The sequence below is a fragment of the Sminthopsis crassicaudata genome, chromosome 2 (assembly GCF_048593235.1).
Source record: "Sminthopsis crassicaudata isolate SCR6 chromosome 2, ASM4859323v1, whole genome shotgun sequence".
In the NCBI taxonomy this organism is placed as follows: domain Eukaryota; kingdom Metazoa; phylum Chordata; class Mammalia; order Dasyuromorphia; family Dasyuridae; genus Sminthopsis; species Sminthopsis crassicaudata.
This window is the reverse complement of record NC_133618.1, coordinates 612,292,793-612,303,874: the sequence shown is the minus strand read 5'-3', so window position 1 is coordinate 612,303,874 and position 11,082 is coordinate 612,292,793. Positions and strand designations below refer to the sequence as shown.

The 11,082-nt window shown below is 42.0% G+C and overlaps 1 protein-coding gene and 1 long non-coding RNA gene across 4 annotated transcripts in view; one reads left to right on the top strand and one right to left on the bottom strand.

Moving 5' to 3' along the window:
* Window positions 1-292: 292 nt before the first annotated feature.
* On the bottom strand, window positions 293-7,331 carry LOC141558599 (uncharacterized). 2 transcript variants are annotated; one of them, XR_012487101.1, is made up of 5 exons: window positions 7,244-7,331; window positions 6,505-7,162; window positions 3,669-3,803; window positions 3,419-3,500; window positions 293-3,220 (listed from the first exon to the last, which is right to left on the bottom strand). It is a non-coding gene; the product is annotated as an uncharacterized LOC141558599 (long non-coding RNA). The 2 variants fall into 2 exon arrangements; XR_012487100.1 differs by having other exon boundaries at window positions 6,505-7,314.
* Window positions 3,835-11,082, top strand: part of HPSE2 (heparanase 2 (inactive)) — a 703,263-nt gene continuing 696,015 nt past the window's right edge. For both annotated transcript variants that reach the window (XM_074296035.1, XM_074296034.1), the window contains exons 1-2: window positions 3,835-4,221; window positions 7,584-7,741. In XM_074296035.1, the coding sequence (XP_074152136.1) occupies window positions 3,962-4,221; window positions 7,584-7,741 (418 nt within the window). In that variant the 5' untranslated portion in view covers window positions 3,835-3,961. The remainder of the gene's footprint in view (window positions 4,222-7,583; window positions 7,742-11,082) is intronic.

Here is an 11,082-nt window from a genome sequence, read left to right as displayed (position 1 = left end):
GAAGGAGACGAATGTGGAAGAAAAGGAAGGAGGGTAGCAATAAACCCAATATTTTGTTAATGGGTATGTGCAAGCCCCAATTGGACCTCTGAGCTTTGAGGGGAAAGGAGCACATTGCAGACAGCACATTATAGATACAGATTTAAGCTTTTTTTGCTTTCAAACACCATTGCTCATATTATGAGCTTTTATTGAAGAGTCAGCATGTAAGTTCAGATTCTACCTTTCTTTATTTTAGGTAAAAAGAAAGCTCCAAGTATTTCCTTAAAAAGTTATTTGGGGCTGGGTTCTGAGTTATCAGGCTTATTCCACAACTTGGAATAAGAGTTTTAAGGTAGAAGGAAGTAGACAAATGGGGCAGATGAATTTAGGAGTTTGCGATGCACTGAATGAATGGAAAAAAGACCCAGAAAATTAAATTACTTTGACCTCCACAACTATCACATAACATATTTTACTCCAATGCTATTTATTTTAGAGCAGAATTAGTGATGGAAAGTGAGTCCATTTTACATTTATGTAGCAAAAAGGAACTCATCTAGGGCAGCTAGGTGGTGCAGTGGACAGGGCACCAGCCCTGAAGTCAGGAGGACTTGAGTTCAAATCTGGTCTCAAATACTTAACACTTCCTAACTGTGTGACCCTGGGCAAGTCACTTAATCCCAAATGTCTCAGGAAAAAAAAAAAAAAGAAACTCATCAAAAGGCTTTTTCTTGTCTGAGGCTTTCCATGAAATGGAGAACTTTTTTTTCTTTTTTGTCTTTCAGGAGACTCCAATATTATTTAGCTCCTTGTGTACAATACTCAACAGGTTGGATAAGGCTACAACCCCTACCTGCAGGAAGGCCATTAGAACCAGGGGTCTAATACTTCTTACTTGTAGATCACCAATCTAAATCCACCACTTAATTTGCTTTCATAGATTTACTTTGATCCTTCAAGATTCTATAGCAACCCAAGCATATTTATTTGTCATTAATATAATTGCAGTCTTTCCCACTAATTAGTTTGATATTGCATATACAAATGGAACTACAAAGAACCAAAACCTGTCCCCAGGGAGCTTATAAACTAAACTGCAATGCTGATTCATATCCCCTACATTAATGGGCACACAGACCACAGAAATAAAAACACAATGAACCAATCATAGATGATTACTCTAAAACTGATCTTCTCTCTCTTTCTCTCTGTCTCTCAAGGGTAGACTTGAACTAGTGAGTGAACAAAATACCACTATGAGATGCTGTGAATAGCTAAGACAAGAGGAAAGCAGTCAGATTTCTTTCTGACCAGACTTGAACTTTTTAGTACCATTTATAAATATGAATGTTATTGAGATACTTTCTAGGTCTTGAAACCCTGAGACATAACACAGAATTACAACAGCTTGAAAGGATGTATTTCATCACCAATTAAAAAGCAAATGCTTTATTATATCAATGCTGATTTTTTATAATACCCAGGGTTTCTGCCAAAAACATCTCAGGCTAGTTAAGAGTAACTTATAAGCATAAAAATTAAAACTACAGGCAGTACAATATATAGTGAGCCTAACTTTTTCCTTAGTCATTACTTTTTTCTTAGGCATAAACATCCCCCAAAACATTAACTCTTTATTTCTCCAGTTTGTCACATAGCAAATTTTGATATGATTGATAGAGGAGCAAAATTCGCATTAGCAATATTCTCAGACATTTGAAAACTCTAGTAGATTCTTCAAGAGCCTGCTTTTTTTTGGCCCTAAATCCTAGAAATGGGAAAAATCATTGCTTAAATTTATAATCAATTTGCATGTTCATATCTTATTTTATAATCCTTCTTCATTAAATCATTTAGAAGTCACCACATAACATAGAAATAAAACAAAGCAAAAACTACCTTAGTTAATAAGCATATGACTCTATCCACATTATATCCTTCAGATTAAGGAATAGCAGACAGTCTCAGGAAGATGGCTGAAGTCCCATTTTTGCATCTTTGCACTTATTAGCTATATAACCTTGGATGGAGGAGCAAATGAAACATTTGTAAGGCACTTAGCACAAGCCTGGCACATAGTAGGCCCTAGATAAATGCTTATTCTTTCCGTACTCTCATTCCCCCTTCATTCAGGCACTGGGAGCCTTGGTCTTCTTAGTTTTAAAAGGCTAAAGAGAATAAGACTACTTGACTCCAAGGATTTTTGTGAGGAAAGTCTTTGCTAATATGAATTATTAATGTCAAGATTTAAAAAAAAAATTAACTGTTTGGTTAATTGCACCATGTACTCTATGAAGTAGTCACTTACGTTGCAAATTCTAGTAAAAATTATCACCTCTTTAAAAATATCTGAAAAATTCCAAAACATTAATAGTAAATGAGGGGGTGAAGAGATAGGCCTGGAGTAAGAAAGAAATTCTAATACCTTAATTTTAGCTCTGGTGGGCTACTTAGTATGGATGGGGATGTCTGGATTCTATTTGGAGCTCATCAAACCTTTTCTAGACAAAGCCAAAGCTGCCCCTTCATTGCCACTTCTCTTGCAGGCCCCTTGCTCTATACCACGTTAATGGTGGTAGACTCCAGAATCATTGGGTTGTCGAGGTCCAAGAAGAGGCTGGTCTCTTCATCCCTTCCTTGGTTGTCTTGGAAAGCAGGGCTGGAGGAATCTTTATCAAGTAGCTCCTTCACTTTGCCAGCAACTTTCTGGGGGGTGTAGATGGGAGGTCCAGCTACCTTTTCTCCCAGTTAGGGTGAGAGCCAAGTTGTTTGTTCCTACAGGGGCATCTTTCCCAGTAGCTTTGCTTCTTTAGTGGGATCAGCTGGATAGTAAAGAAAATAGTTGTCGTCCTTCCTTTCCTCTGAGAAGAAAAAACAAAGGCCTGTATCCTTCTCTTCTCCCACTGGGAGAGATTACCCGGGTGGGTGGATAGGGCTGCTGCCAAGCCAGCCGACATAGACTACTTGTATTCATAATCCGCATCTTTCCCGCCAAAGATTTGTTTGCCCTTTGCTCTGGGGAACTGCCACTCATGAGAAAAGCAAATTGGCTTTCAGTCCTGGCCCTGGGCACCGGGGCAGAGCTCCGTGGCCACTCCGGAGGAGCCGGGTCCCTTTTAGTGCGATCACAAGGCTGATTGGGCTCCTTTCCATGTCCCATGGGAACAGCTGGAAAGCAGAGAAGGGTTCTTGCGCCCGGTCAAGCTCTGTTTTCCTTCTAGGAACTGCCTTTTGCCCCCTAAAGGTTAAAGGATACATCTAGGTCGTTGTTCTGTGTGATGTAGAACCGGCTTAACTTAGACAGGCTCATTGCACAATTTACGCGTGGCAGTAGTCACCTTCCCCACCGCAGAACCCCACCCCACTCTCCTTTCTCTCTCCCAACCCAAAAAAGGTCACCGCCAGACAACTGCCCCGGGGATTCCAAAATGCCTACCAGCGTCAGGGGAAACAACAATTCGTTGAATAGACATCAGGTGAAAAGGCCTCCGGATGGGCGTTATTTCCCCGGCAGATCACTGAAATAAGGAAAACTGGGCAGCTCGTACCATCTCTGGAATATGAGAACACTACTACTACATTCCCCTTTCCCAGATCCAGACTCTAGAGGGTTAAACCAGGAGACTACAATTCTCCCACCCCCCCTTCAGTTCCCCCACTTCCCGCCTCCCCCCCACCTCCCTTACCTTTAAAAAAGTTACAAAATGTCTGCAGTCAGTCTAAATCTCTTAAAGGGGCGGCGCTGGTGAACGAGGACTCTTGGCACCAGTCGCTGAAAAGGCTGGCCAGGGGCGTGAGTTCGCTCCACCAGCACCAAAACACTGAAAAAAAAAAGGAAGAGAAAAAAAAAAAGGGGGGGGGAAGGCAGACAGACACACACTTTAGATAAGGACAATTAGTCACCAGCAAGACCCTGTAGAAAGAAGGGGCTCAAATCAGAGGGATTTAATTAGGGAGTTCCTTGCCTTCTCTCCACGCCATGCCCTATACCAGCTCCTGCCCCCCTGCGCTCCTAAGCCCGATGGCCCTGTGGCTTGCTCTGATGCTACATCTCTCTCTTTCCTCCCAAGCTGGAGACAGGAGAATTTTTCCAGTAGGCAAGTCTCAAGGTGTGAAGGAAAAGACCCTGATTCTTCTCGATGTGAGCACCAAGAGCCCAGTCAGGACAGTCAATGAAAACTTCCTCTCTCTACAGCTGGACCCTTCCATCATTCATGATGGCTGGCTCGATTTCTTAAGGTAAGGCAGGGGCTTCGATATATCATACTTTTTTTTTTTTTTTTTTTAAATAACCCTCACCCCCTCCCATCCCCCATTCCAAGAGCGGAAAGGGAAAAAAAAAAAAAGCAAAAAAAAAAAAGCAGATCTCTCTCAAAGCAAAGATAGAAGGAGGCTTTTTCTTCTGGATATCCTGCTCTGGGGCTGTAACTTGTGATTGAGAAAAGCAATGTTTTCTATTAAGATGCACATGTTTGCAATGCAGAAAAGCATTTCAGAAACTTATCAGTTATGACTGAAAAAATGTTGTGCTTACATATATCCACAACAATTAGCCCTCCCTGTCTCTTTTTGAAAAGAAACAAGACGAGGGGGCTAGTTGCAAACTAAAGAAACGTCTCTGGCAACAAAGACCTGAGAGGAAGGGGTGTGAGTGAGTGTCTGTGTGTAGACCCGCGCGCGCCTATGTGTGCACTGTGCAGGGATCGCACGAAAGTGGAATTTTCCACGGAAAGATAGTTTCTCTAATTTTCTCCCACTCCCAGCTGGAGAGCAGAGGCTGATCGGCGTACAACGACGGATTTATTATTATTATTTTAAAACTAAATATCTTTCGTGGTCTCCTCCAGCCTTTAGGGCTGGCAAACAGCTTTTTATATATGGAATGCCCCCCTCCTCCCTTTGTCGGTCCCTCCTCCTCAAGTCTCCTGCGGTAACTGTGCATAGTTTAGTTTTTCTTGAAAGAAAAAAAATCTTCGCCCCAATCTTACGGTATATAAGGGAAGCTTAAAGTATCCCTAAAATACTTTGGGGATGTTTCTAAGTTTGAATGGGTCGCAGACGGATTAGCAAACAAGGGAGTAAGGACCAAAGTTTGTCCAATTGCTCTCCGGGCTTTGCCAAGTAAAATGCAGAGGCATTTCCCCCAGTTTTCTATACTTTTCTTTCTTTCTTTCTTTCCTTAGTAAAACTCTCGGGCTCGATTGCAACCGCGATTCATCCGCATTAGGGACTAGGAGATGTGTAAAAATATAAATAAATAAAGCCTCTACAAAGTTGAAGTAAATGTTGGTTTAAAAAAGTATTCTTTCCAACATGAGTCTCAGCTATCGGTAAGCCTTCTTAAAGCCCCGAGTCTCCAGCAGAGAGATAGAGAGACACAGAGAGAGAGGGCTCGCTCAAGTCCCGCTTTTTCTTTCCCGGGGCTGCGATCCGATGCTCTTCTTTCGTGGGTAATTTCACCTCTGGGAAATGCACCTTTTGCTCCCGGCCCCCAGGACCGGCCTTCCTACCTCTGAGGGAGAATCCACTGGATCTCCCGGGAACTGCTCGGGATTGAGACACGTGGAGAGCTGCTTCCACGTGGAATGAAACGTCCCGGGCGGGAGGACCTTCCCAGACTGCGGCGGAGCCGCTTCGATCCTTGTCAATATCTCTGCCTCCCGGGTGAGGGAAAACAGTGCAGGGCGGCTTGTTCTTTCTTTTACAAAGCGTGCTCATGTGGCCAAGGAGAGTATCCATGTGGATGCGTGTCTCTTTACGCAGTGCGAATGTGTGTATGGCAATAAACGCGTGTTTCTTGAAATAAACATGACATGTTTGTGATGGACAGCATGCACTAGCTTGTCTATATATAGTTTCTGGAAAAAAAATCAAGCCAAAAACTAACTCCACAGCCATGCCATGCTCTCCATGCTGGCTTGCAGAGAAGACTTTTATAACGCCCGCTTTTATGGAAAGATGCCCGGGGTTTATTTGCGAGTTTGCAATGGCTGAGTGTGCATTAGGAAAAGATGCCACTTAATGACATGGCGTTCTTTTCACAGCTTGCTCAGGTGCAGAAATATAATTATGGAACTCGGAAGTTCTCCTATGCCCTACCTAATGCCACTTTTCGGAGGCTCCTTTTGCCCAATGACTGTTCTGTCATTCTTGTAGTGGATCACCTCGGCCGATCACCTTTAAGCTCATAAATCCCTTCCGTTAACTTAACCGTAACCTCCAGAGGGGACTTGTCTTATTCTGCAGCATTTAAAAATTTGGTCCCTTCCTTCTCCAGCTTTATGTCCTTTACATCTTTCTAGAGTCGCCAGGTAGAGTTTGACTCCCCAGTTCTAAGTCAGGAAAGTGTTAAAAACACTTTTTTTAACCAACAAAATCCTCTGTAAATTTTCTATTATTCTCTGTTGCTTCTCCCTCCCTCAGATTGTCCCCTATAGTAATATCACTTGGCTGTAAAGGAATACATGTTATTCGGCTAATTATTTTGATTGCTTACTTTCTGGAGATCCCATGCTTACTTACGTGCATCCAAAGTTCCATTTGCCGCAGTTGCAAAATTGGCTGCTTAAATTTCTCCAAACAGAAAAGTTCCAATTTTCTAATTTTAACTTACTGCTCTCATACCTGCACGAGTTTTATCCCCTAATCCAAAAGTTTGCAAAAAAGTTTCCAAATGTGGAGGATGAGGAAGGAAAATACAGCAGAATCCAAGCCCAGTACTGCCTTTCCGTAGGTAGAGCAGGCTGGGTTTCAGCAGCTGCAGAAACTCCACGTTCCCAGGGTAAAAGCGTTGCATACGTTTTTTTCTCCGGAAGGCAAGACGTTCTGGGATCTACCCCAGCAATCTCTCTTCCCCGAGAGCTACGGGGTGGATGGGGTTAAAAAGGCACTGGAGAGGAAAATTCAACTTAAAAAAAAAAATCGGAGGCCACCTGAATTGTGGGCTTGGGAAAGTCTCCAAACTGCAGGCTGGGCTGAGAGGAGCGAGCACGTTTACCTGTTGCTGAAGTCTCATTAGGCGGCAGCGGCTCGGGAAGCAGAGGAAGAGCCGGGCTTCTGCAGCCAGGAGCCCGGCGTCTGCAATGCTCCACCGGAAAGCGCGCTTGGTTGCCGCAGAGCGGAGTCCCACGGCGCCGGGCGCTACTGCTCCACAGGTCCGTCGCAGCAGCCGAAGTTTCTTCTTTAAACAAAAAATATAAAAAAGACAGTACAACCCACCAGTAATTTTCGATTCCCGTTTTTAAAAGAGCCTCCACTCTACCTGAGAGTTGAGGTCACAGCCCCAGGGGAACTGGCAACTCTGGGAGCTCAACAGCTTTATTGCAGATAATGTTGGACGGCCCCGCTCCATCTGGCCGAAGTCCCGACAAAGTTACGCGGGACTGACTTGCAGGAAGGAGGAAGCGGAGCAGCCGGAGCTCGGCGCCGCGTGGGGAGGGGGAACGCGCGGAATCCCCATCCTACATGGTCCTAGGCCTCGGCTCCGGTCCCTGGAGGGTACCTAGGGGCTGAAGGGTGCAATGTACTTCGTCCTTGGCCACCCAGCCTTCCTTTTTACGCACCGATTCCCAATTCCTCTTATCTTTCTCTTCTCTTCGCAGCTCTAAGCGGTTGGTGACCCTGGCTCGGGGACTGGCTCCTGCTTTTCTGCGTTTTGGGGGCAAGAGGACAGATTTCCTCCAGTTCCAAAATTTGAGGAACCCGGCAAAAAGTCGCGGTGGCCCTGGGCCTGATTACTATCTCAAGAACTACGAAGATGGTGAGAAACTCGATTCACCTTGATCCTGGGTGCGAGGGAGCGGGCGGGCACTGTGCAGCGGGAAAGGAAAGAAAAGCCTGCCAGACAGGCCTAGGACCTTTTTCAAAATCTCTAAAAAGCCCCTGACCCCTGGCAAGAAAGGCCCCTGACTTTAGATACGTTTGTGTGATTTTTTTTTTTTTTTTTTTTTTTTAACAGGGCAATAAATAGCTCTTCTGATATCTCTCTTTTCCAAGCTGAGCAGTGGCCCCGCTCTACTTTACAGAAATTTTGGAGGGAGGGAGTGGTATCAGGCCTCTCACGCCTTGGGATGGCTTCTAGACTTACTTTCAAGTGCATTGGACAATGTCGCCAGAATGCCATCCCATTTTGGGTGGATGGTATGTGGGGGACTGTACAGGGAAGTTCCCTCTTGAAATCCGCATCTTTCAGGACAAAAGATCTGTTTCAAGTGTCAGATCTGGCTCCTTAGAAGAAAGGAATTTTAAATTTTCTTTTGTTAATTTCATTGTACCCTTTATGCTTTACACTATTTCTTCTCTGGGAACCAGTCTGGAGATTTATCTCGAAAGATTTCTGGGTCTAAAAAGCTTCCTTTCTGCTAGTAGCAGAACAAAAATAACATTATTTAATGAAAACTACATTTCTTAGTCCTAATTCACAACTTTGTTTATCAACAGGTCAGCCTGACCCTGAAGGTCTCTTTCAGTTAGTGCCTTGGGCACAAGTTGATTTGTCTTTAATTTAAATTTGTGGGACATAAACTATGTTGTCATCTTATAGGCTGACCCTTGTTTACACTTTTTGTCTTTAAGGGTTCTTACGAGTTTCAGAGCTCCCTAGGCTGTCTTTCTTAATTTTCATGGTTTTTCAGTTTGGAAAATTCTGAGAAAGAAAGGGGTGGATCTCTTTTCCTCTTTTTTTCTTTTTGCTTCCGTTTTTCCCCACTATGTACTGAATAAGAGATTTCTGGAAAGATATTTCCCTCTTTGATTATACTTAAGGGATACCTAAATGAATAGAAGTTGACACAGCTTCAGAAGTCTAAATAAATAGCAATTGTGAAGTAACCTTTTCATGAATTGTCAAGACAAGAAGGCATGTCTTTAGCATCATAGGCACAGAGATATGGAACTGGAAGGGACTCTAGAATGCTTTATGATTCAGTTTTATCATTTCCCAAATGAAAAGGCTGAATCCCAAAAAGAATTGACTTTGCAGGTAATAAACAGTAGAACAAGGGTTCATTTTTGTGAAAATTAAATTCTTATTGCTGTTCTTTGTTTTAAAATCATCTAAATATTCCTCTTTCTTGTATAGAATCATTCCTCATATAAAAGTATAACAAAAGGAAGAAAACTAGTTCAGGAAAACTGATTAATATATCAACAAAGGCTGATAGTTATTTCTCTTCCATGTTTCACACCTATGAATTCCCATTCCTGCAAAAGAACTGAGTGAAGGTGGGGAGTTATCTTCAAATCTCCACTTTGGGGTTAAGCTTGGTCATTATAATTTCAAAACATTCAATATTAGTTGTTTTACTGCTATTGCCATAAGTGTTTATATTGTTTTCTTGGTTCTTCTTATTCATTCTGCATCACTTTGTATAAGTCATTCCATGCTCTTTATGGACTATGTTTCTTACAATATTGTACTATTCCTTTACATTGGGATGCCCCATAGTGTTTAATCACTCCCCAAGTTTGACTTTGATTCCTGGAACTAGGATCTGGAGAAAGGTCCTCTGCCTCCAAACCATTTTTTCTTCTACATTTTGTTTTTTTCTCTCTAATATGGATTCTCTGATGTTGAACAAGTTTTCCAAATTGGCTGATGGCCTTCTCATATTCATTACATTTATTTTTATGGTTAATTGTACAGAGGAATGCATTTATTTGTTTGAATCCTTTAACAAGGTGAAAGTTACCATTGTGGAAGAAAAGAGAGGATTTTGCAGAAACATTTCCCTGTCACATATTGCATAAAGAAAAAAAACCCCATGTAATAACAATTCTGGGGACGTTTGATAGAGAGCTCTATAGGCCTAAATAAAGCTTAATGGTTTATGCTGTTATTGTCAGCATTGTGACAGAAGACTAGAGATGGGATGAATATTAATAATTTTGCTGATTAAACAGTTCTTTCATGTTCATTTTCCGTCAAACATGCTTTCCTCGTTGTTTATGGTAAAATTTAGAGCCCCAGGAATCCCAGGGTGGGGTGTGGGGTAGAGAGAGAATGAAAAAAAAACAAAACACAGACTAGTATAAGTTTAGGAATTGGCTTTCTTCTGTCAAACTTCTACCCAGGATAGAATTACTGATTCATTGAGAACAATGAGATCTGTTTAAAATGAAGGATGCAATTTGCCTCCTTTGTAAAAGGAGAAAGTGGGCACCCTGGGGAGAGAGGAAATTGGCAGAAGGCCGTGGCCCATAAAACTTCATAGAATCAAAAAAATGAGCGATGTAAAAGATCTGAGAGGTCATCTTCAGTCCACCCACTTCTTCAGGGGCTAGCATTCCATCTGGGATCCTCTCTATTGCTTTGTCCAGTCTGGTATTAAATGTCTCTAGGAATGGGATTTTTACCAGTCTTCATGGAGAAGACCTTTCTCCTATCCCAAATATTATTGCCAGCAAATTTTTCTGAAGGTTCAATGCTCCTTTTTTCTAGCTACTCACTAGCTATCTAGTCTTCTTTGCCTTTTCTGGCTTCCTATCCTATCATCTGCTGTATGTGTCTTGGTTTTTAAAATAATACTTTCCCATAGCTGTTTTTTATTCAAGCTACCTGAATCCAATCCTTTAAAAACTTTCTTTAAAGTCATTTCTTCCAGACACTAATCGAGTTTATTGCTCGTAGCTAAACTCTCTTTGATTTATGTCTTTCTGGTAATAAGATGCTCTGAACTATATCAGTATTTGAGGTCCCAGTAGAGTTAAAGAGATTGCCCTATTTCTGCCCTTTGATGCATAAATATCTCTAAATCATATCTATTGTTTTTGTTCTTTTGTATTATATTGTCAATTTCTAGCTAATGAGCTTTCAGCAAAGACCTTTTACAAATTGGGTAAATCTCCAGGGGGCTCCATCCTTTCATTATGTCAGAAAAGTGGATCTACAGTGTGAATAACACTGAATTAGGTGCTTGTGTGTAATAGTAACTGACAACATACTATAAGAATTGCAAAGTATATACATTTGATTCTCACAGTAATTTTTCCAGATCAGTGGTACAGATTATAGCTCCACTTTTTGGATGAGAAAATTAAGTCCCAAAGAGGTTAATTTTTAGTTACTAACTCCATAATGTGCTTCATATAACAATCGCATTG